Source organism: Plectropomus leopardus, chromosome 14, assembly GCF_026936395.1.
Source record: "Plectropomus leopardus strain MGB_pleo_1.0 chromosome 14, ASM2693639v1, whole genome shotgun sequence".
Classification (NCBI taxonomy): domain Eukaryota; kingdom Metazoa; phylum Chordata; class Actinopteri; order Perciformes; family Serranidae; genus Plectropomus; species Plectropomus leopardus.
Window position 1 is genome coordinate 8,454,021 of NC_142189.1, and position 25,384 is coordinate 8,479,404.

At 38.2% G+C, this 25,384-nt stretch overlaps 2 protein-coding genes across 6 annotated transcripts; one reads left to right on the forward strand and one right to left on the reverse strand.

The window, feature by feature from the left end:
* Positions 1 to 525: 525 nt before the first annotated feature.
* On the reverse strand, positions 526 to 25,014 carry rmnd1 (required for meiotic nuclear division 1 homolog). 4 transcript variants are annotated; one of them, XR_015778589.1, is made up of 14 exons: positions 24,828 to 25,014; positions 23,946 to 24,423; positions 23,509 to 23,614; positions 23,326 to 23,401; positions 22,844 to 22,883; positions 22,629 to 22,729; positions 22,431 to 22,537; positions 22,274 to 22,338; positions 22,055 to 22,131; positions 21,605 to 21,725; positions 21,292 to 21,408; positions 20,927 to 21,035; positions 9,474 to 9,501; positions 526 to 3,282 (listed from the first exon to the last, which is right to left on the reverse strand). XR_015778589.1 is itself a non-coding variant. In XM_042500960.2 (12 exons), exons 2-12 carry the CDS (start codon positions 24,390 to 24,392, stop codon positions 21,003 to 21,005), a joined length of 1,290 nt encoding a protein of 429 aa, XP_042356894.2. In that variant the 5' UTR covers positions 24,393 to 24,423; positions 24,828 to 25,014; the 3' UTR covers positions 20,441 to 21,002. The 4 variants fall into 4 exon arrangements, 1 of the variants encoding a protein (XP_042356894.2); XR_015778588.1 differs by lacking the exon at positions 9,474 to 9,501 and adding an exon at positions 18,956 to 19,049; XR_015778587.1 differs by lacking the exon at positions 9,474 to 9,501.
* Positions 3,324 to 20,312, forward strand: akap12a (A-kinase anchoring protein 12a). 2 transcript variants are annotated; one of them, XM_088087065.1, is made up of 5 exons: positions 3,324 to 6,046; positions 8,816 to 8,915; positions 9,077 to 13,512; positions 13,567 to 18,662; positions 19,207 to 20,312. In XM_088087065.1, exons 1-4 carry the CDS (start codon positions 5,939 to 5,941, stop codon positions 18,625 to 18,627), a joined length of 9,705 nt encoding a protein of 3,234 aa, XP_087943191.1. In that variant the 5' UTR covers positions 3,324 to 5,938; the 3' UTR covers positions 18,628 to 18,662; positions 19,207 to 20,312. The 2 variants fall into 2 exon arrangements, with proteins under 2 accessions (XP_087943191.1, XP_042356681.2); XM_042500747.2 differs by having other exon boundaries at positions 9,077 to 18,662.
* Positions 25,015 to 25,384: the final 370 nt, after the last annotated feature.

Consider the following 25,384-nt stretch of genomic DNA (forward strand, 5'->3'; position numbering starts at 1 on the left):
GCCACAGTGAAGACCTGAATACAGGCTATATTTACAGATCCATCACTTTCTGCTTAACAGCCTCGTCCTGTGTTAGAAAAGTATGTAAGAGCTAACAGAACTATGGCCAAGCAAAAGGAGAAAACACTAAATTTGTCAGTAAAATAGGCCAGTTCAGTAAACATGATTGTTTAAAAAAAGAAATAAAAACATAATAAATACTGTGAACCATGAAAAAAGTCACTTAAAATATCAAAAAAAATTTCCCTATTACAATATTCACAGGCAACAGTGTTTTTTGTGATCACCATGTGGGAATATAATATGAAATATCCATAGAATATGTCACTACAGTTTACTCAATGATCAAAAGGGTTGGGATCTGCTGCAAAAAGAGGTGGAATAAGTAAGAAAAAAATCTGTAAAACCCTAAAAAAAAAAAAATCAGGCTTTAATTTTAAAACTGGGTAAAACTGGTACTTTCATACACAACATTTTTTTGTAAATATTTATTTCAAACTATTTTGAAATACAAAGACACAGATGTACTAAAAAATTTTTATTTGTCAATGTAAATATTTTAAAAACAAGCATACCACTGTCCTAAACCAGGAAAAATATTTCCAATAATGTGATTTTTCTTTTGAACGTCAAACAAATTTTCATTCATTTCAGCTTTTTATTTCTTGCAAACGTTTTTGATTTTATCCATCAAAGCACTTCCTTTTTATTATTAATTTCCCGAACGAAACACAATCCATAAAGCAAATGAGTACGAAGTTCTAGTTTGATCTAGTTATCTGTTTTCAGTCAGCTGGTTCTGATTTAAGCAGTTTGTTTTTTATCAAAAATTGTGTTGCACAATCGCCTGTTCATCAGTCAGGAGCTGAATGTGAATCAGAGGTTCAGAGCTCACAGACCGAAGCACAGAAACGCTGGGAAATAGTTCATTGTGAAGGTGCCAAGAATGTTTTCTTAATTAAGGATTGTAAAACTGCCAAACTGGAGGACAAAGGTCTATTTTGTGCACTTGGAAACTTTAGAGTAGCACATATTTACCTCCGACATCCCTCCACTGTGTCTCCACGCCACAGTGATTCGATTTTTGAGCTAAAAATGGAATCTGTTTATTCTACATTATGTGTGTCACCAAAAAAAAAAAAAAAAAAATCACATTACATGAGTGGGTGAGGGTGACACTTAAGTGGGTCAGAAATGATTTGCTCTAAAGGCTCACTTCACTTCTTGAATTTTCCAACATCCAAACATGACCTGCTTCCTGTTTTAAGACGGTCTTGAAACATTACTTAATACAATATGTTGCTGGATTTATTTGGAATTAAGTTGATTTTTAAGTGTACAGAAGATCTACAAACCTACTCACTGTAAACTCAAGATACAAGTACATATGAGTATACAACTCAATGATTTATGAAAGCTGCAAATTCAATGTTTTCATTCATCATGTATGCAGTTTCTGTGAATATTTTTGTAAATAGACTTATAGATGTTGATTAATTTGTTCTTGTTTTGCAACAAAAACAAGGCTCTTAGTTTTAGGTGATAATACACGAATGAAACACAAATCCTAAATCCTACAGCATACAAAATTAAATGTATATCACCTCACTGGTCTTACTTTAAAATTTAAAGTAATTCAATGTTTCAATAGCTGTCACGTCTGATTTTAAGATGATTATCTCTGTAACGCAGCATGGTTAATCTAAGTTATGAGGCTTTCTTGGTTCTTTTTCTGTTGAAAATTAATTTTGTTCATGTACACATTATGTGCAACAACAAAGAGAACCACAAACTTCAATTTCAAAACTTTGCTGACCTTTATGTTTTCAGCTTCAAGTGTAGAGCATGAAATTTCAGCTAAGCATAAAAAAGGACTCTCTCATCAGATTTCATTTTCAGTCCTGTATGCATATTTGATATTCTAAATGCACCAGGTGCAACAAAAGGGCATGCACACGCCTTCAGACTGACCTACTGCTACGTTTTATCACATCAGGTCTCAGGAGGTTACTGTAATCAGTGGAGAAAACATCAGCCGTTTCCAGTTAACCAAAGTTGTGACTCTAATTAATTCAATTTATTGGCCTCAGACTGAGGTTCACAGAACAGCATCGTGTCTCAGAGCATCTGACTAAATTAACATGATGCCTGTCATGAGATCGGAGATGTTTCTCCGCTTTGAGATTTTCCAAGGTCTCACTTTGTTCGACTTAAGGTGACACATCACTCTTAATTAAGGTTAAACTGTCCTGTGAGTTACATAGGGAAACCACACAGCCCAAAATCAAAAGTACACATCAGCCCTCTTACCTGTAGTGCTGCAGTATTTATCAGTCTGGATTGTTTTGGTGTGAGTTGCAGAGTGTTAGAAATATCTCTGATATAATAAAACTAAATGTGACTCGGCACAAAAAACTCAACAGCAAGACTTCTACAGAAATCATGACCAGATAACTCAAGATAATCCACAGACCTTGTTTTGAATAGTTTCATGTTGGAACTATTTTCTGTCTATTTTCTACATCTCGTGCTGTCATGAGCACCATCCTCTCATTCATGAGTAGATGCACGCTTCCTTCTGAGTGGTGATATCATGGGTTTAGTTTAGAGAGAAAAAAGCTCCTACATGAAACTGCTCGCAAAAAGGTCTGTGGATTTTCATGAGAAATTAGGTCATGATTTCTGTAAATTGACATTATTATTGAGTTTTTACAGTAATAATAATAATTAAAATAATAATAATGATTTAGCTCCACAGATGATATCGCCACACCACAACAATATCACTGATAAACAGCACTAGGAAAGGGGAAAATTATGCATTTTTTTATTTGGGGCTGAACTGTCCCTTTTAAGTGTAACCAGGTGTAAATTCATACAACAGAGGCTTCAAAAAATTCACCATATTCTGTTGAATTAAGGAATTCTCTGACTGATAAAAATATTACATTTGCTCTAATTACATGATCACCAACATAAAGACAAAAACATTGTGAAAATTAGGTAAATGATTATCTAGTTCTCTATCTTTGCTGATAGTAAACTTCTGAAAATGTATGAAAAAAGGGTTAACTTTGCGCTAACACTGTCTGGAACCAAAATTAAACTGGAAGACACATAAAGAAACACTTGTGTCAAAATCCTTTCTTAAGATTCTCTCAGACAATGCAGATTAAAAGATAATGGAGCAGACTACTTGCGAAAAGCTTTGGCGTAGCTGTGGTGAGGTTGGCACTCTCCTGCTGGTATGGCCTTGCCCCGCTCACATGTTTTTGTGCCTTCCTAACAGAAAAAAAAGACAAAATCAAAGACTGGAAACACACAGAATTACAGCAGGAAGAGATTTTAAAGAGTTTTTGGATGTTTTTGTTCTTCAACAAAAAAGTTGTTTGACAAATTAACTTTGGAAATGCAAAAGGACATACAGGCGGGTGGCAAATAAAAGAAAAATCACGAGTTTTAACATGATTTGAATCATACAGCATGACCATTAAACCCAATCAGTAGCCCATGAGAGATTATGAACTGATATATTAGATAGTACTCTGTTTACAAAATTATCTATTTCACTTAATTCATTGTTTTAGTGTCTCGATTTAATCCATTTCCAATGCTTAGAAATGGGTCCCTAGCCCAATATTTCCATTTTTAATCTATCAGTAGATGCTATTCCCACTCATTAAAGTATATGAACAGAACATTGGAATCAGCCGAGCGGAGGAACCACTTAAAAACCAGATGTGACACCAAAAATACATGTCAGCTCAACAACCACAGTGCTGCATTTCTTCAAAGATTAACATTTGATAAGTAAGTAAATTATATAAGACCAGACATAAACAGTTTATCCATCTACTATCGAGAGGCTGAAGTCAACCCAATTTTATTTTAAGGTCAGCTTTTTCCAGCGGCTTTCTATTCACGTTGAAGACTGTTTTATGTGTTCTCGATTTAATCCCTAAATTACATTAAGAGTGAAATTTCAGTGATCTTACATGATACCTCCTGATGTTTTGTGCATACTTTCTGTTGCTTCGTAAAATCAAATCAAGTATTTCTACATATTTATGTGGCCTAAAATGACTATAAAACATAAATATCAAAAGAGTCTTGCTCTGAAATAAGATTACAGATTATCGTCACCTCCATTCCCTCAATTTTCAAACAGGTTCAAATGATAAATAGTTTACTAATGCTTTATAGATAAATTATAAGCCATTAATGGGGGAAAATGTTGTGATAAATAGGTACACCAGACAAAAAGCACTGTCCAGAAACTGGAAAACAGTTCCCAGTGAGAACACTCGTGCCAACAGCAGTTACATAAGTGCATTACATGCTAGAGGTGGTGACTTCTTCCCACGAGACTGACTGACCAAGATCCGGCAACACAATCGGACAACAACCAGTTTTTCTTGTCATAAGCTGACATGACCGACCGCATAATGAAATTTTCTGGTTAATTTATCCGAGTCAGAAAAGCTCAGGGTCCACAGTGACCTAGAGGTTTACCAACACTAATGAATACACAGTATCTGCACAAAATGAGAGGTTAACTTTGTTTGCAATCTTTCCTTCACGTTTCTTTATAATGCACTTTGTCTTTTTAATCACGTAAACTGAAAAAGATGTACGCAACTTTCCCACTGAGGCAGCAGCACAGTTCATGTTAATGTAGCAGCCAACCTGATCGCCAGAGAAAATATTGGCATATACGTTTCTGCAGATCATGAATATGTTACACTTGTATGTTTTATTTCAGATATGTTGTAGCTTAACGTTTCATAAACACTGTGGTTACAGTGTGGTTTGGTTTGGGCAATAAAAGCACTTAGTTATGGTTAAGAAAATATAGTGTTTTGGCTTAAAATACCAGGTTTCTGGGACACAGTCCACCCTGGGGACACAGCAATGTCTCAGTAGAAAACAACCACTTTTCATGGCACTACTCCGGCAGAAAATTACATTTATGTTTCACTGAAATAACCACTTTTTGTGGCTTTATTCGAGAGGGTAACGCAGTGATGTCTCAGTAAAAAACAACTGTTTTTTCTGGCAGTATTCTGGCAGAAAACAAGAATGTTTCGTGAAAATAACCACTTTTGTGGCATTATTTCGAAATAAGGTTAGACTGACTGAACTTGATCATCACAAAGAGGATTTTGCCAGCGATAAAGTTAGGAGCAAGTTGTGTAACATTAATATGTTTAAGAAAATGCAAATATGATTGACTAGTTTGCAAGCAGCATTATACAGATAAATAGCACAGTATAATTGGTTTACTGAAGTCTCTAAAACTTAGAAGATTGATTTAATTAAACTTGGCATTTTTAAGTTGAACTAAATTCTAAGTAAACTTAATAATTACAGAATTTTCAGAATTTTAAAAAAAGTAAAAACAATTTGTCAGATTTTACAGTGTATGAAAAATGACTAAGTCTCTTCTTAAAACAAACAGTCAATAAACTACTACACATGAGAGGGTTTTGCAGTCTTTTTGTAAAAAGTCTGTTTGCATCAACCTTAGCAACAACTCGTGTCATGTGATGCAGCTGCTTTCATTTCCAATAAAATATCTTGTTAAACCTTTTTTCATAGCATTTCACAGAGCTCTAACTTCAAGCACATCTGTGAGGTGAACGTGTACGCGCAGGTCCGCTCTTGTTGCTTCAGTCATCTGAGGACTGCAGGGTTTTTTTTTTTTGTTTTTTTGATGCAGCGGGAGGCGGGCCGGGCCGGGCCGGACCGGGCTCGGCACATATGCTTCATGTGATCCTGCAGGGAGGCGTTAGGCTAAAAAAGACTTTTCCAACAACCAGGCTGCTGCATTTGAGAGCTGACAGTCTCTGTCGCGAAGCTACCGGATCGTTTTTTTTCGGTGCACAGTTTGGGATATTTCCATCAGTTGCTCGGATAGTGACGCGCTGCAGATCGGACGATGGGAGACGCTCAGTCTGCGCAACGGGAGGACAAGAAGGATGCAGCGGCGGCGGAGGAGGAGGAGAGCGGAAAAGTGGATGATGCTCAGCAGAATATTGAAGACGAGGTATTTCAGATTGTTGTCATACTGCAGATAACTCCTATGACGTTTACAGAAAAACTTATCTGTAATGATTTCCCCACCTTATCAGCAACTGCACCCACACATTATTTTTGTAGCCTGTAAAGCCTCTTATATTTCCAAAAGCAGTCACCGGTTGTTGTGTGTGACAATAATGCTGATGTTGGATTTTGTTGTTGTGTGCAGGTGCCAGCATGCATTATCCCCAAAATAAGAAAAAAAGTCCTTGTGCTATTAAAATGAATGACATTGAGCACATCAGGCTACTTTATTTAAGTGAAAAATGAAGCAATTATTACCAACTTATCCCTTTTAACACATGAAAGTTGTTTAAAATGCGTGAACTGTCAATGCCCTCTTAGTTACTGACTTTTGCTTTGTTAGTTAGAGGCTAAAATTGTAATTTTTTGTGCACCACTGAAGATTCCTTTTTTTTTTTACTGTTTCACTGATGCTGCAATGGTTTGCATTTACTGTAGATGAAAGGAAAGTGTGGAGGAATAATGACCTTTCATTCTTAGAGGAACCTGAGTAAAGCCCAGGGGAGAGATGGAATTTCCCCTTTGCTGCACTCAGCAGAGGGAAACATCGATTACTTGTGTACAACATGATCACTGGGTGATGCACAGCAGGAAGTCAATTAGACAACATTGCACTGTGAGAATAAAAATAACTATTAATGGCTTATGAGCAATCATTATGAGACTGGATTGATTTAATGGCACCTTTGACCTTTGTGAATACATTATTAGGATTAGAATTAAATGGCTGTTTAGGGTTTTTTTTTTTAAATATCAGTTTTACTTACTTTAAAATATATTATTATTAATATTATTATTATTATTATTATTATTATTATTATCAATTCAATTTTGGATAAGTAAGTTTAAAAAGCAAAATATTTTCCTAACATCATGTTACATTTACTTTTATTAAGTGTGATAATAAATTATACAAAAATACTTGAGTTATATATGCTTCATTATACTTATCAGTAATCTCATTTGCAAAGCCTTAATTAAAACTCTTTTATACTTAACAGTCCATTCTAGGGCAAACATCTTACTTCAGGGTGACTGAAAACAACAAGACGCCGGTTTCGGCACCTCACATAGACTAGGTGCGTGCATGTAAAATGGTAACCCTTTTTTTAAATGGAAAATTAGCTCACAGGCATCCATAATCACATTATGGCCTTTGATCTTTTGGCATACGGTCATGCTTCAGGTTCAGAGTGTATGTTATGTTACTATTTTAACATTTAGTCAAGTAAAGCTGGTTCATGAGTCAGTCAAAACAAATAACTCAAAAATATTCTACATTTTAAAAGAGAAATATTGGCTTTAAAGGCTACTGTAAGCGACCAAAAGGGTGTGCATCATTGCTCCATGATGTGGCAGAATGTAAAAATCTTTGGCTGCAGATTAAACTACTGTATCAATGTCCAACAAAGTCTCAGCAGCAATTAGCAGGTGCCATATGATCCACACAGCTATTTGTATAGTTATTTTATCATTTTGTTCTTCCACGGTGGTTGAAGAACACGTTTCTTGATCCCTTTCCCCTGCTCAGACTTTCCCGACTAATCTGGCTCACAGATTTGAGATTTGGACAATTAGGGTTGTTTAACTGTAAGACTGCAATCACACCCCCACAACAGTGACTGAACTGTGTTGTTTGTATACAAAATAGGACTTTGGAGCCGCAGTTAATCAAAGATTGAAATTGTTTACTGCACAGAGGTACGAATTCGGATGGATTTGTTTGTTTTTTTTCTCCAGCTATGAGAATATGAGCAAATGGCTGCAGCTCTGCATTCCTCTAAATTGAAATCAATGCTTGTGAAATTACATGATGTCAGCGGTAGATCATATTTTTCGACTGGTTATGGATGTCCATACATCCTATTGGTTAATTTTGCTTTTCTTCCATTAACTGCACTGCACACCAACTGGGTCTGGCTGGAGCTAGCTAGTGGCACCACTCATTCAGCAATCACAGCTAGTAATGCTGTACAAGCCTAACAGTGTCATCGTGGAAACATTGTGCCCACTGTATAGTTTCCTCCCAAGTCACCCCAGAGCAGTGTCACCTTGGCAATAATGCTAACATAAAGCTTAAGAGATTTTGCTGCTCAAAATGAAACCATTTGCTCACCAGGGCTATATAGGTGGAGACCAAATGGAGGCCTCCATGTTTTTGGAGAAATACCATTCCACACCAGTACTGCCACCGGGACAGTGTTAACAGCTGTAATTGCTGAATGTGTGGTGCTACTGGCTTGCTCCTACCTCACCCGGGTGCAGAACAGCCAATGCTAACTTTGACTAACCTGTGGGGACTAGAGGCTGGGCAGTATGTTTACTGTATGTTTTTATGTTAATGCGGCTGGCCGGCTGTCTGTCAGCAAGGCCAACAGAAAATACAATAAAGACACTTACATAACAAAACATAACATTTTTACCAAATGGACAGCGCTTTGAAACATGACGATAAAGCTCAGTTAGTCAGTAGAGCACCAGACATTGAATTTCATGTCATTTCATGTTTTTGTTTTTTTTGTTTGATATTAAGCACTCAGTTACTGGTTAATGGGTGTCAGACTTTTGAAAGCAAACTGAACCAAACCTGTACTACAAAATGTTTAAAGTTGACAACTAAAAGATGAAAACATTGATTGTGTAGCGTCCATTAAATCTAATCTTTGCCACTACAGCAAAGGTAAACTTTGCTTTGTTTTGTGCTTTGTTTCAGCCTCTCAAAAAACACAGGCAGATCCCTGAGATCAATGGACAAGCAGACGGCGCTATAGCAGAAGTAAATGGTCACTGTGAGGATGAGATTGCTGCAGAGGGTGTGTACGCTTATTACTATTCCTGCATATTGACAAACAATGTCATCATCATTTCAACAGATCCATAACATGTTGGATTTCAGCTGATAAAGTTTCATCATCAGTCTTTTACAGTTCTTTCAACACAAGTGTTTTAATGTGTAATTTATTTCCTGGTTTAGCTATTATTTCACCCGATGAAGAGGTTTCAAGAACAGAAAACCAACTTAAAGATGAAGAAACACCATTAAATGTTGAAATTATTGAAAATGAATCCCCTAATGAAGTGGATGCTGATGAAGTTGGACCCCTGGAAACAGTTGAAATGGATGCAAAGCAGAATGACATTAATGAAAGTTTTAGGAGATTTTTCAGTAACATTGGTTTAAAATTGACAGTAAAGAGGGGCTCAGTAGATATCGCAACAGATGTGCCTGATAAGAACAACAAGAAAGAACCAAACGGGGCAGAAGACGCAGAGAATACCACAAAGGAAAATACAAGTGATAATGTTGAACAGAATACTGATGTTAACATTGTACAGGAGACGTGTGATAATGATTCAACAACATGTCCTACCCTGACTGACGTTACATCGGAGGGTGTTCTGGAAACAGCAGAGGAGAATCCATTAGAATTAGCATTAGAATCCAAAGAGGAAGTTGAACCTGATAATATAGATGCAGCAACCACTTCACCTGTAGGAGAACATGAACATACAGAAGCCACACCTGAAAAAGAGCCAGATTCAACATCACCATCTAATCCTAAAGAGGAAGTAGTTGTATCTCCAATTAAAAGATTTTTCACAACTGGAATCTTTTCTGGACTACGGAAGAAAAAGAAGGCCGCAGAAGTTGAAACAACTGATAAGGAATTGACAGACATGGAGAAACAGGAAGTCGAAGAAGCAACAGAACAAACTGTACAAGACCAACAGCAAGGTATAGAGGAGATCAGTCTGGGTGTTGAGGCAGCTGCAGTTGAGACAGAACATAAAGAAAATGAACTTAAAGGGGAAAGCCAGCCTGCAACAATAACTCAGAAGACAGATGCATCTACCATAGATACTATAGCCATTATTGTCAATGAACCTGACATTCTTACTTCTCAAGAAAAGGACAAAGTTCAAGCAAGTCCTTTAAAAAGACTGCTGTCAGGGGGTAGTTTAAAAAGACTATCCAAAAAGCAAAGGAGCAGAAGATCAAGTGATGCAAAGCTGTCTGACTCTGGAGAACATGTTTCAGATCAACTCTTATCATCTACCGAGTCTGCTGAGAATCAAAAAGAAGTGTGTGCACAACCATCTGCAGAAGCAGCAGCAGAGGAGGATGGCGCATGGGCTTCCTTCAAAAAACTTATGACTCCAAAAAAGCTCATCAAGAGATCCTCCTTGAGTAACGAAGACACACAAATCCCAGCTTCAACAGAACCAAAACCAAGTGAAGGAGGGCAAGTATCAGATCACAGCACAGATGAAGGCAAAAAACGAAAAGACTCGTCTGTTTCTTGGGAATCTGTTTTGTGCGGATCCGGAAAGAAAAGAAGCCGAAAAACATCAGACTCTGAGGAAGAATCCCCTCAAATTGATAACGAAATTAACAAGCAAGATGGTGGATGTAAAAATGGTGCAGAATCGGCCTTAGAAAGTTCTAATGAGGCTGAAGAAATTACAGCCTATTCTCCCAAACAAGCAGGAAGCCCTGCAGAGAGTGATGGAGGGTCAACATGGCAATCACTGAAAAGACTTGTCACCCCGAAAAGGAGAGCCAAGGATGAAGATGAAAGCAAAGACAATGTACAGTCTGATAGTGAAGTTTCTCATGATGAGTCCTCCTTTTCAATAAAGAAACTTCTTCCCGGACGAAAAAAGAAGAGGCCCACCGAAAAGCAAGACCAAGTATCTTCAGATGAGGCTGATAAGGATGTAGCTTCTGGTGATGATGATTCAGAGACACCTGCTGTGGTTCCATTGTCTGAGTTTGATGCAACTGAGACAGAAGTTCACATACAAACACAGGCCGATATAGAAAGTCATATACCCAAAGAAGCAGCCTATGAACTACAGAAAGACCTCCTTGATCAGATGGCTGAACCAATCCTACCTTGTGACAGTCTGCAACCCGAAGCAAATAAAGTCCAAGAAAATGATGATGCTTTAGAAAATAAGGCATCTACAACCCCTGCTTTAAATGAAGAACCTGACGATCTTACAGAATCAGTCAGTAAACCACAACTCAGCGACATTCCCGAGGAGGCCACTCCAGCTTCAGCCACAGAGGAGGCAGCTAGAGATGACACCATAGCAGAGGACCTGATAGAGATTACATCGGAGGCCTTTACTGCACCAGAACCCTTAGACATTACCCCAGCAGATGAAACTGAGATGATCTCTGCAGTATCCCAGTTATCTTCAGAGTCTTCAAAAACATCTGGCAACACAACACCAGTCCCAGCAGAGTATGACATCATGGAAACAGATGTGCTCCTGCATCAGGTTGTTGAAACCATCTCCATAAGCCAAAAGGCAATTCCAGTTTGTTCAGATGAGCTAGGACATGAAAGCACAGTTGTATCTGTTTCAGATCAAATACTCGAAACATTTGTAAAAGAAGAGCCAACAATTGTAGAAACACAAAGAGAAATGGCTACCAGTGCCATTAACACAGATGTGAATGTACAAGAAGTGGACGCAATCAATGAACTTGCAGCTTCCACCCAAACAGACAGCACATCTGAAGTCAATGACTCTGTTTCCACAGAAATTATATCTGAAGTTCCCACTGAGGAGTTTGAGACGGCTGAAATTGCTGTTGATGAAGTAAATGATGTCAACGTTATATATCAGGAAGATAGCTTAAAAGAATTAGAAAGTATTGATGAGTCCCATCATCTGGTCGAATGTCTTTCTGAGGTAAATGCAGTCATGTCTACAGATATATCTCCTGAAGGTGACAAAATTGCCCCAGATGATTGTTCTCTAGATGTGGCAAATCAAGCTGAAATGGAGCTCCCAAAAATATACTTCAAAGAGGCAGAATCAGCTGCAACAGTAGCTGGTGAAACTACGAATGGAGCTATGGGGCATGATGTCCAAACTCTGACAGAAAAGGAGGATGTGATCATGCACAATATCACAGAACAAATTCAAACAGAGGACAAAGATCAAACACCAATAGAGATGAAAGAGTTGCAAGAATTAGCAACTGTACAAGCTGCCACATTAGATTCAGTCAAGGCTAGTGTTCAAATGCTTGAAGAGGACATTATATTAGAGGGCATACCAGGAGCCGAAACAGCAACACATGAACTCAAAGAGGAAAAAGTGCTAACTGAAGTCAGTGCTGAGCCAGAAAAGGAAGATGAACTTGAAACAGATGCTGCTGAAACTGAACATGTTCAAGTACCAGAAAAATATGACGTCATGCAGGCCATATGTGATTCAGAGGCGGGCAGCATTCACTCATTTGAAAAACTGGTCTTACCAGAGGACTTTCCAGAAGAACAAACAGTTACAGATGAACTCCAAGAGGAAAAAATACATCTCTATGAGGCCAATCTTGAGCCACTGGATGCTTCAAAAACTGAACATATTCAAGACCCTGAAGTATTACAAGCTATACAAGCAGTCACATTTGATTCAGAAAAGGGTAGTGTGCAATCGCTGGAAAAGAACAAAACATCAGAGGACATCCCAGCAGCTGAAACAGATACATATGAACTCAAAGAGGAGACAGTGCTAACTGAGGTCAGTGTTGAGCAAGAAAAGGAAGATGAACTAGAATCAGATGCTGCCAAACCAGAGAAAGTTAAAATATCAGAACTATCAGAAGTTGTGCAAGCCTCAATATTAGACTTAGTGAATGATAGTGTTCAATCACCAGAAGAGGAAATAAAATCAGAGGACATTCAAGCAGTGGAAACATTTAGAGATGAACCGCAGGAGAAAGCAATCTCTCCTACTGAAGTCAATCTTGAGCCACTGGATGCTTCTAAAATAGAGCATACTGAAGAACCAGACATATTATTACAAGCTGCCACATTAGATTCAGAAGAGTGTAGTGTTCAATCACTTGAAAAGGATGTAAAATCAGAGGACATCCCAGCAGTCGAAACAGTCACATATGAACACAAAGAGGCATCAGTGATAACCAAAGTCAATGCTGGGCCAGCAAAGGAAGGCGAACTAGAAACAGTTGTTGCTAAACCTGAACAAATTCAAGTACCAGACGCATCAGAAGCTGTGCAAACCTCCACATTAGATTCAGAAGAGGTTAGTGGTCAATCACCAGAAGAGAAAGTAAAAGTTGAGGACAATCCATCAACAGAAACACCTACAGATGAACCCATACAGTCTGCAGAACATCTAACTGAAATCAGTGTTGAGGCAGAAAACAAAAAACTACCAGTGAATGTTGTCAAAATGGCTCAAGACCCAGAAGCATTAGAGGCTGTTCAAGCAACCACAGATTCAGAGGAAGGCAGTGTTCAACCACTTGAAAAAGAGCAAGTTGATGCTTTCAAATCTGAACGTGCTGAAGAACCAGAGGTATTACAAGATGAGCAAGCAGCGACATTAGATTCAGAGATGGGTAGATGTCTAACAATTGAAAAGGAAGTAATATCAGAGGACATACCAGCAGTCGAAACAGTCACATATGAACACAAAGAGGCATCAGTGATAACCAAAGTCAATGCTGAGCCAGCAAAAGAAGATGAACTAGAAACAGTTGTTGCTAAACCTGAACAAATTCAAGTACCAGATGCATCAGAAGCTGTGCAAGCCTCCACATTAGATTCAGAAGAGGTTAGTGGTCAATCACCAAAAGAGAAACTAAAATCAGAGGACATTCCACCTCCAGAAACAGATGAGCCCAATCAGACAGCAGATAATCTCACGCAAGTCAGCATTGAGACAGAAAACAAAGAAGTACCAGTGAATGCCTTCAAAATTCTTCAAGAACCACATGAACTGAAAGCTGTTCAAGCACCCAAAGATTCAGAGGAGGGCACTGTTCATCCACTTGAAAAAGAGGTCATATCAGAAGATGTTCCAGAAGCAAAAACATTTACAGATGAGCCTACAGAGGAAACAATGCCTCTCGCTGAAGCCAATATTGAGCCAGTGGATGCTGACAAATCTGAAAAAGTTCAAGTACCAGAAGCATCAGAAGCTGTGCAAACCTCCACATTAGATTCAGAGGAGGGCAGTGTTCAATCACCGGAAGAAAAAGTAAAATTTGAGGACAATCCACCAGCAGAAACACCTACAGATGAACCCATACAAATTACAGAACGTCTAACTGAAATCAGTGTTGAGGCAGAAAACAAAAAACTACCAGTGAATGCTGTCAAAATGGCTCAAGACCCAGAAGCATTAGAGGCTGTTCAAGCAACCACAGATTCAGAGGAGGGCAGTGTTCAACCACTTGAAAAAGAAGTCATATCAGGGGATGATCCTGAAGCAAAAACAGTTACAGATGAACCAAAAGAGGAAACAATGCCTCTCTCTGAACTCCCCCTTGAGCAAGTTGATGCTTTCAAATCTGAACATGTTCAAGAACCAGAGGTGTTACAAGATGAGCAAGCAGCGACATTAGATTCAGAGGTGAGTAGATGTCTAACAGTTGAAAAGGATGTAATATCAGAGGACATACCAGCAGTCGAAACAGTCACATATGAACACAAAGAGCCATCAGTGATAACCGAAATCAATGCTGAGCCAGCAAAAGAAGATGAACTAGAAACGGTTGCTGCTAAACCTGAACAAATTCAAGTACCAGACGCATCAGAAGCTGTGCAAGCCTCCACATTAGATTCAGAAGAGGTTAGTGGTCAATCACCAGAAGAGAAAGTAAAATTTGAGGACAATCCATCAACAGAAACACCTACAGATGAACCCATACAGACTGCAGAACATCTAACTGAAATCAGTGTTGAGGCAGAAAACAAAAAACTACCAGTGAATGCTGTCAAAATGGATCAAGACCTAGATGTGTTAGAAGATATACAAGCAGCCACAGATTCAGAGGAGAGCAGTGTTCAACCACTTGAAAAAGAGCAAGTTGATGCTTTCAAATCTGAACATGCTCAAGAACCAGAGGTATTACAAGATGAGCAAGCAGCGACATTAGATTCAGAGGTGGGTAGATGTCTAACAATTGAAAAGGAAGTAATATCAGAGGACATACCAGCAGTCGAAACAGTCACATATGAACACAAAGAGGCATCAGTGATAACCAAAGTCAATGTTGAGCCAGCAAAAGAAGATGAACTAGAAACAGTTGCTGCTGAAATCAGTGTTGAGGCAGAAAACAAAAAATTACCAGTGAATGCTGTCAAAATGGCTCAAGACCCAGATGCATTAGAGGCTGTTCAAGCAACCACAGACTCAGAGGAGGGCAGTGTTCAACCACTTGAAAAAGAAGTCATATCAGGGGATGATCTTGAAGCAAAAACAGTTACAGATGAACCAAAAGAGGAAACAATGCCTCTCACTGAACTCCCCCTTGAGCGAGTTGATGCTTTCATATCTGAACACGTTCAAGAACCAGAGGTGTTACAAGATGAGCAAGCAGCGACATTAGATTCAGAGGTGGGTAGATGTCTAACAATTGAAAAGGAAGTAATATCAGAGGACATTCAAGGAGTGGAAACAGTTACAGATGAATCCAAACAGGAAACCAAAGTAAGGGCTGAACCAGAAGAAAAACTACCATTGGAAGCTGCCAAAATGGAACATGCTCAAGAACAACAAATATTACAAGCAGTACAAACAGCGTCAGCTGATTCAGAGATGGGTTGGCTTCTACCACTTGCAGAGAAAGTAATATCAGAGGATATTCAAGCATTGGAAAAAATTACAGATGAACTGGAAAGGGAAGCAATGCCTCAAACTCAAGCCCAACCCGAGTCACTGGATGCTTCCAAAACTGAAAATATTCAAGAATCAGAAGTATTACACGCTGTACAAGCCTCCACAGTAGATTCAGAGGAAGGTTGTTGTCTATCACTTGTAAAGAAAGTTAAATCAGAAGATATTCCAGCAGTGGAAACAGTTACAGATGAATCCAATCAGGATACTGAGGTAAGGGTTGAACCAGAAAAAAAACTACCATTGGAAGATGCCAAAATGGAACATGCTCAAGAGCAACAAATACTACACGCAGTACAAACAGAAACAGCTGATTCAGAGGTGGGTAGGCTTGTACCACTTGCAGAGAAAGTAATATCAGAAGAAATTCAAGCAGTGGAAAAAATTACAGATGAATCGGAAGATGAAGCAATGCCTCAAACTCAAGTCCAACCCGAGTCACTGGATGCTTCCAAAACTGAAAATATTCAAGAATCAGAAGTGTTAAAAGCTGTACAAGCCTCCACAGTAGATTCAGAGGCAGGTAGCTTTCTATCACTTGAAAAGGAAGCAATATCGAAGGATATTCTAGCAGTGGAAATGGTAACTGATGAACATAAAGAGGAACACATGCCTTTCACTCAAGTCGAGCTTCAGCCAGTGGATGCTTCAAAAACTGAGCATGTTCAAGCGATCCATGTACCTGAAAAGGAAGTAATATCAGAGGATATTCTAGCATTGGAAACAGTTACAGATGAGCCCAAACAAGAACAGGAAGTCAATGTTAAGTCGAAAGAAAAACTACCAGCAGAGGCTGCCCAAACTGAACATGTTCAAGAACCACAAGCATTATCATCTGATGTAAAAGGCATTGCAACTGAAACCAAAACTGAGGAAGGGTCATCAATGTATGGGCATGTAGTCACAGAAAATGTTGATGGAAGCACTGCTCAGGAACTTAAGACGCAAAAATGGTTGGAAAATGTTTCCAAAAAAGATGCAGACAATGTCATTGCTTCAGTTACAGATAAAATTGAGACTCAAGTTGTGGCACAATTGGATCACTCTTTCGAGAAAACAGCGTATCAGAAAAAAGAGAGCATCCCACAAGATATGGAGCAGGAAGATGGCATCCCCGACGGTGTAGATGAGTTACAAACATTAACAGCAGTTTTTGTGTCCTCTGTTAACGAGGACGCAAGTAATAGTCAGGCTCTAGAAAAGACTGTATTTACAGAAGACACCCCAACAACCGGTGTAGACAATACTGCAGTTATAAATGAACCCAAACATGCGGTGCAAGTCTGTGATGAGGGAGAAAAAGAGAGTGAGCTTGCAGTCACTGTGACAAAGACTGCTGCAGATGAGCATGCCATGGTAATGCAAGTAGTCGTATGTGAACTCAGAGATGTCTCAGCTGCAGTTTCTGATGTCTTGATAGACGACACATCAGTCATTACTGAACCCTTCATAGACAGAGTAACAAGTGAGCTGGAGTACGAGGAGGAAGTTGAGGCCACCACACCATTAGAGAAAGATGATGTAGCTGAAGCAGCAAAGGAAGGCAGCGAAGTTGAGATGATGTATGTGCCATCAGTAGAGTTTGAGGACAATTGCAGAATCCAAGTGCAGGTGGTCGATGTTGATGTAAAATTAGCTGAGGCGATTGTGGAAACTGTGCTAGAGGCGGGCGTAACAAAGGCCAAAGAAGTCATCCATGTTTGTTATGAAACTGCTGAAAAAGTAGATAGTCTTTCCACAACTATCGAGAATGAAGAGGAATTAAGGACCGAGGAAAACAAAGTGACCATTCAGGAAGTTACTCAACATGTAAAGGAGAACTTATTTGAGATGGTACCTGAATTGGATGTTGACAATTTGGAACAAGAAGGTATAAAACAGCAAGATGCTGTGAAAAAAGTGACTGAGACAGGTGAAAGTGAATCAAATGAAACGGAGGACCAAAAAGCAAAGGACGAAAGTATTGCAACATTCAAGGACAGACATGAGGAAGCACCTGCTGTTATCAGTGAAGACTCTGGGAGTGAACAGAAAGTACCCGAGGATCTTGCGCAAACACTAGGAAATTCAGATGTCTCTATCCACGATCAAAAAGATGATTCAGAGGAAACTAAATCGCAACAGGAAAAGTCAGAAGCAGTCACAGCAGAAGAGATGAAATTGTCCTCAGAGAAATTAAATGTGGAAGAAGTTAATGAAGCAGCACAAATTACACAAAGTCCACCTGCAACACCTTGCGACTCTGTATTATTAGCACCCCAAAATACTGGAATAATCTCATCAACAGGTCATGTGGAGTCCCCTTCAAGTCTTTCTTTTGAATTCAAATTTAATGTACAGTTTGGGCAAACAAAGGCTCCAACATCTCCGCCACAGACAACAGAGACAGAAGTGTCTGACGTCAGAGTTCAGCTCAAATCAACAGAGAAAGTAATCTCCGATGTCCAACAACCAGAACAACAAACGAAGAAAAGAGAAGTGCTCCTGACTCAGACAGTACTCTCTGAAACTGATGGTGAAGAAACAAAAACAGAGGCGCATGTTACACCAAAAGAGGAGGAAAATGACCAAGATGTATGGATGGATGCTGAGGAAGACATTTATACTCAAGAGGAAACAGAGCTGCCCGTTAATAAGGAAAAGGAATCTCTTGAAGAACAGACAGAAGGAAAGCAAGATGAAAACACTGGACTTGAGCAGGAGTTTGAAATGGCTCCCGATTCTCAGGCTGAGGAGGAAAGTCAACAGGAAATGCACAAAACAGTGGGAACAAGTGAAGTTGACAGTGAAGGTGAAGATTTTGCTGTTGCACTTGAGCATCCTGAAACTGAAATTACGAGCGTCACTACAATGGAGTGAAATGAAAACCCAGTGAACTTCAGTTTCACAACCCGGTGAGTCTCTTTCCTCTTGTTTTAAAGCCATTTCTGTGAGATGTGGCCCATGAAAGCTGGGGTAGGCAGTTTTATTTTGCGTCTCTGATCAAATATCCCATACTGAGCATGTTGTAATTCAAGTGGTCTTTTTTACATAGAATTCTGCACCGCCTCTTGGCACCGTTTTCACGCTTTAGAAAATGTAGCTCTTAACAGGAGACTTTCAATCGCAGGTCATTTCAGAGAAAGGGCGTTCCTGTTGGCAGTTGTTCAAATGCTGATGTACATGCATCCTCCTCCTCGCTACCTACCACGACAGACCTTTTTTCTGTGTTCAGAGCTGCTGTCCACCCTCCCCTCGGTGAAGCAGTTGACAGCGATGTGGAAAAGACAGAGAGGGTAGACCTGCAAGAGGGTGTATTGTCAAATTAAGCAGGTCTTTTTCTGCCCTTTACATAAAGCTGCATACCCCAGCTATCATCAGCCTCTTCTTACAGTGAAATAATGCATCACATTCATTGGATTAACCAAATTATTAATTTCATGCTAACTCTTTTTCAAGGTTGGACAATCAGGATGGAAACCACTCAAGTTTGTAAGAAGTTTTCAAAAAGCCATTAAAGAGGAGCACTGACAGTGCTGGAAGAACACTACAGGACAGCATTTTGCTGAATTTATTTAACATTATATTTAACCTCAAATATGCTGATGATTACTGGTGTACTGATTTGTAATTTTGTTTTATTGTTATAAAGTGTGTGATAAGTGAGAGAGATCTGGCAAGAGAAGTGCTAATCAGCTCAGGGGGCATGCAGTGTGATTCTAGAGGTTTGACAGTGAACTAAATCCATTATGCAATGGCGCATTTCAATTAATCGTTGTTCGCTATATAGTGCATTTTTATTACTAATAATGTTTTGCAAAGATCCCTCTTGATCTTTTTCTGAGATGAATGTACAAGTCTAAAAGAATAAGACCAGTTTTACTCTTCAAAAACATTTCTGTAGAAATTCATAATCAATGCAACCCAGCTGACAGATGTTCACTTCCCTTGACACAAAATGATACCACTAGTATATTCGCATAAGTAGATATTTCACAGCATTTATTATGTATCATCTGTTTATTAAGTGTTTTGTTGTTAATTTTTTTGTTTAATCATCTCAGTTAAATACATGTTCCTATTGGATCTATGCAGGTGAAAACGGGCAGATCTGAGCATACTAGCATTACTGTATATTATCTTGTACATAATTATTGTTTTAATGCTTATACTGGCAGAAATATGCTTATTTTGAATCTGCAAGAATTTCTACTGTGACGAGTTTTAATAAGATGAAAGCATGGCACATCTTGCTTTTTTTAAGTAATATTTTTGATTTCACATATGTATTAATCATTAATACAATTATAATCAGCAAAGCCTTAAACAATGATGGCAGCTTTATTTGTCCTGTTTTATTTCCCAGCTGTTTGTGGGTTATGACAGGCTGTTTTTCCCCACATATATTGACTTTTATTAAAGAATTCTTGCTGATCTGTTAACTAATAACAAAATGCAAAACATAAGCCTGAGTCATACGTGTTTATAAATTTAATATATATTTATCTGTGTTCTATTAATTAAATATTATTTTATTTCAATAAATTCATACCTGTAAATTTCAAGGACTTTTTGTGTTGCAAATTCTTTTTGTATATTGCAAACTAATACGTTGTTTTCTTTTTGACATTTTCTTGAACTAATTACTCAGTAAGTTGAGGTTTTACATGCAAACACTGAAACATAATTGGCAAACATTTTAAACATATACTTTATTGCATATTTTATAACACAGCACTCATAGTTGGGGTTCTTGTAATTGATGTTTTTTTTTTTATATATATTAATGCATTACTGCATTTCTACTGCTATTGTTTTATTCACAAGATTAATGTCACATGTCGAGGCGGCAGTCTTTGCCCTCCTTTAAAAAAGTATTCTTCATACTGAAAATGATTCATAGACTTTTGCATGTAATGTAAAAATAAATTTAACTTTGTTTAAACCATAAATTCAGCAAAAAAAAAAAAAAAAAAAAAAAAATCAACTGATCCCACAAGTCCCACTTTGTTTTCAGTGATGATATTCAGAAAATAGTAAAATAGTGAAAAAATAAAAATAGAAAATAATTGTGTTGAAATGTTTATACTGTGCAATAGGAACAGTACGACATTCAAAGGTCCGCTTCATGATTTCAGTTTCTTCCAGAAAACACTGTCACATATCACTGGTAAAGTACCTTTTGTATCCTGCAGCATTATTCTTTAGCATCTCCCAGTGTCCTTTATAGATTTGTGCATTGTTGGAGGAGCAGTTTAGAAGATCATTTTTGCAAGTTCAAACATCACCTATAAGAAACAAACAATACACATTACTTTACTTAAGCTGTATGCAGTCTCAACTAGAAAAGGTGATGCAAAGCAAATTTACTGAAAAATCATAAGAAAATGAAAATTATATTATTGTATCATTAATTAATTCATTCGAGTAGATAAATGTCCAAAAATGGAACTTTGTTTGCAAGGTGTAGATGTCAGCTTTGATGTGATGAATACAGGTAAAAAAAAAAAAAAAAGGCGTGATGGATTTATTTGATCTTCTTACCTCAATAGTAATGAGGATGACTATCATCCACTCCAACCTCAAGCTGTGCTTCTCACTCAGGTGGCTCCTCATCAGATCTGTTAACTGCGTACAATGTTCCAGCTTCTCATTCACAACCTAAACACACACAAAGTGTTTCTAGATCAGATCAGAAAAAAAGCATGTGCCTCTTACCACACGTCTAAAGAGGTCAAAACGCCAGCAAAACTGGTAGTGCATCAAACAACTTTACCAGACGATCAAAGTGTCAGAACGAGTCTAGAGTTTAATCTATGGCGCCACCCTAACCCTTTTTAAGAGCAGCTTTATTTACATTGACTCTGCGGTTGATGCTGAGGAACTGGCAGGTCTTATCGTAGAGTTTTTCCAGGTTTTCTCTGTCCCAGTAGAAATCAGGTGTGAGGAGCAGGTCGGACCTCAGGTTTATACAGTGTCTGTAAGAGGAGGACGTAAAAACAAAGGTTTTAACAGAGTCTGTCATCACAGAGTTTGAAAACACAACAAAGCTACATTAGCTCTTGCAGTTTCAAATACTGATGAAATTATGGAAAGCTTGAGTCATCCATATCACTGACTGGCAATTACAAGAAAATAAATGGATGTCAGTAGGTTTTTATGATAACCTGGCAGGCAAAAACTCAATCAGCAAAAAAACGTTCAAATCGGAAACAACTGGAATGTTTTGGTTTGCAGTAAAACCCTGAAAACAAAAATGAGAAGGTCACAGCTGGAAGAACTGCTATTTAAGGAAAATCGAATTTACCTTAATGTGAAAAGCTCGCCTATCTTCTTCATGACCTCTGCAGACGACAACTTCACTCTTCTGCCAGATTTCAGCGTCTGAGAGAAAAACAGAAGAGTTAGGATATTAGCAATAAGGAGAGCATCGATGCACAGTCTACCTTACTGACAAACAAACAACCATTACAGATGATCTATTATTCATAATTTCTTGCTGCCTGCTGTTAATTGTCCACTGTACCTCTGGAATTGTCTGAATTGACTCTACAAAGTTGTCTAAAGACACCTCCCATATCGCCAGCTTCACTGGAAAAGAAAGCATGAAGTTACACTCAGAGGAGACGCAACACAAAACAATACAAATCTTTATGATTTATAGTTTAAGTGCAGGTTCTCACCTGACAAACATAAAGCATTTGAAAATGCAAATTTCTCCAGAACAGCTTCCTGTGGATCCATTGCGTCACTCAGAATAAAGTTACCGCGCTCTAGCTTTGTGTTTCCCCTGAGGACACAAAAACTCAAATTCTACAAAAAGACACACAAAATCCGAACGTATAAATAAACAAAATCAACAAATGTGAAGATCAACATACTCTCCAAGAGTGTAGTTAATCTCCTCATTTTCCCAGTGGACTAATGCTACTTCATAGGGCTGGATCTCATGATGTTCCAATATTCTCAGCGCCATTTTCATCTGTTAAGACAGAAAAAAAAATCATTATCAAAGAAGTAAGCCACAGTAGAGAAGTAAACAAGAATAAGGATGAATTCAATAACAAACTTTATACAGAATCTATATTTTGTTTACCGTTTTCTCTTCAACATTCCAGAAAACGACTGAGCCTTCCCTAAAATTTCAGATTGGGAGAGTCAGTCCACAGTTTGCCAAAAAATAAAATATAAAAAGTTATCAAAACACCAACCAAACCACCACAAGTTACACTAAATATGACTAGTATATAAACATTTTTTAATATACCATACTCAAGTTTTATCACCCATTTCAAAACCTTTCAATATGAATATATTTATTAACAACTTATTTATTTACATAACAAAACATGCTGAACTATCAGCACCATTGAATACGAATTAAGTCATTTAAGACAAATTTTTAATTATTTTTGATACTGGTTTCTAGGGACACATTTCTGTCCGTACTTTAGTACCATTAAAGTTTGATACATGACCTCATTATTAATCATTAAAGACAGTGTGTGCTCAGTAATAGTTTTAAATAGTTTATCATATGATAATTTATATTAAAGAAAAAGCCTAAAAAAGCAGTACCTGAAGAAGAACATTAGAGCTTGGTCATCTGGTTTTGCAGCCATGTCTGTGCTAATCACCAGCACATTTGCGGCATCTAAAATTAAAACATGTTTTCATTAAATGCATTAGTTTTTCCAAGCAAAATATTTCCAAATTAATTCCCTAGAAAGTAGTAATCTATGAATATTTTTAAAATCATACCTCTTGGTAAATCTACCTCACTGAAGCCGTGGCTTATCAAGTCGTGGCAAAGTGTTGGCAAATGATACTGATCTGCTGTCGCAAAGGCAATACACTGCATCATATCCTACAGAGAAACACAGCTAATCAACAAAAAACATAACAACATTTATCAACACCTGAAATGTTAGAAAAAAGGAAGACAGCAGGAGCGCTTCTGGCTTTCTTCAAACCACCGGTGCTCATGAAAGAAATTCAAAATAAGGCAGGAATATAAACCAAAAACTGTGGTGTAAAAGATCCAGGTCTCTGTGGATTAAAGGCCTTTTATGCTTTTCAAACCACCCTGAGTACTTAGATCTGGGTCTTTTACGCCACAGTTTTTGGTTATAAGTTCCCGCCTTTTATTTGAGGTACTTAAAAGTTTCATTAATTCATCAGACGACATGCTGAATCACCTTGTCCTCATTCAGGGAGGGCTGATTGGCTCTCGAGGGTTGTTTTGTTCTTGGACCTTTGGGAACTCTTTTCCCCGGCATGGCTGCTGGTTTCAAACTTTGTTTTAAAACAGACTTCACAAGGTCAGGTGAATAAAAACGTTTCTGTCCGCTGCCACACACAGACAGCATCCCAGGGTCAGGTAACAAAGTGCTGCTGAGACTTTTAAATCCACCTAAAGATGGGACAACATGTCTTCTGTGCGTCTGCTGGTGATGAAAAGCGTTTAAATAACGTGTCCTCGAAAAGGTCCATTGGGCAGATGAGTTAGAGTGAGTCCTGGGTTTGAATTCATACTTGTGTGGTTGGACGGACTGGGAGAGACAGGCTGAGGCACAGATGCAGACTGGTTTTCTCTCTGCAGGCCGCTGAGCTCCCAGTCTGGACCACAACGTCCTGAGGAGCATCTTACCGGTTAGAGACACCTGAACAGGTGATCTGCAACACAGGAGACAACAGGTAGTGTCCCCTCAGGAGATGCATCGTGGTATTGTGCTCTACTTTAACACAATAGCGAGACAGAAGTCTGTAAACAAGCTGGACCTATTAACAAATTTATTATTCAAAATATCTTAAATTCAATGTTGATACAAGAACAGCAGTGAAAACAAATAAGACTGACCTTGACTTATGTTGTCAGCTAACTATCAATATCCTAATCTGTGGTCTCTTATCGGTCTCTGAACTGTGCGAATAATACACAACAAAACACACAATCCTACAACTTTAAGTACAAGGTAACAGAGGTGGTTAACGTGCTCGTAACGTTACAAATATCTGTGTGTGAACAGTTATGTCTCCGTTAGCTGACTGTTCGTTAACTGTTAGTTAACCGAACTTACCGGTAAATGAAGGAGGAAACTCCGCACGAGCCGAGTTTTAAAATGCCACAATGCGTAAGAAAACGGCGGTTATGTTTACATAAAACTGTGAGTATAACACTTACATATTACAAATAGAGACTGTACATTTCATGACAGTTAAAGGAGGCGTGTTTGCTAATAAAGTTTTGCCGCACATTTCCTGTTTGAGGTGACGCAATTACGTATAACGTACAGTGTTGTGTTCCCCGATCACAGACTGTCAGGCTCTTTGAGCCTTCTCCAGCGGTGTGCCCCTCAATCAAATGGTCCTACGCAGATTAAGTAGTATGGGTTATCCGACATATTATTAACTACTTACATTTGTGTTTCAAGATCGGTTTTAAGAGTTTTATTAGTTTTTAAAGCTTCAACTGGTCTTGGCACTAGTTGTTTATCAGATTTGCTTTTATCTGATGGGCCCTCAGGTCCTCTAGCAATGGCATTTTAATAATCTCAAGAGTTAGAACAAATAGTCGTGATTTCATATTATTTTATTAATTATATATATATAACTTTTAATCTCTTTTGTTGCCTTA

Excerpts from the sequence above, each read along its gene's own strand:
- akap12a (XM_042500747.2), top strand. The coding sequence starts at position 5,939 with ATGGGAGACGCTCAGTCTGCGCAACGGGAGGACAAGAAGGATGCAGCG. Across the intron at positions 6,047-8,815 it reads AGCAGAATATTGAAGACGAG|CCTCTCAAAAAACACAGGCA; the intron begins GTATTTCAGATT and ends GCTTTGTTTCAG. Across the intron at positions 8,916-9,076 it reads GGATGAGATTGCTGCAGAGG|CTATTATTTCACCCGATGAA; the intron begins GTGTGTACGCTT and ends TTCCTGGTTTAG.
- rmnd1 (XM_042500960.2), bottom strand. The coding sequence starts at position 24,392 with ATGCTCCTCAGGACGTTGTGGTCCAGACTGGGAGCTCAGCGGCCTGCA. Across the intron at positions 22,339-22,430 it reads AAATGCTTTATGTTTGTCAG|TGAAGCTGGCGATATGGGAG; the intron begins GTGAGAACCTGC and ends TTTCTTTTCCAG. Across the intron at positions 21,409-21,604 it reads GCATCAACCGCAGAGTCAAT|GTTGTGAATGAGAAGCTGGA; the intron begins GTAAATAAAGCT and ends GTGTGTGTTTAG.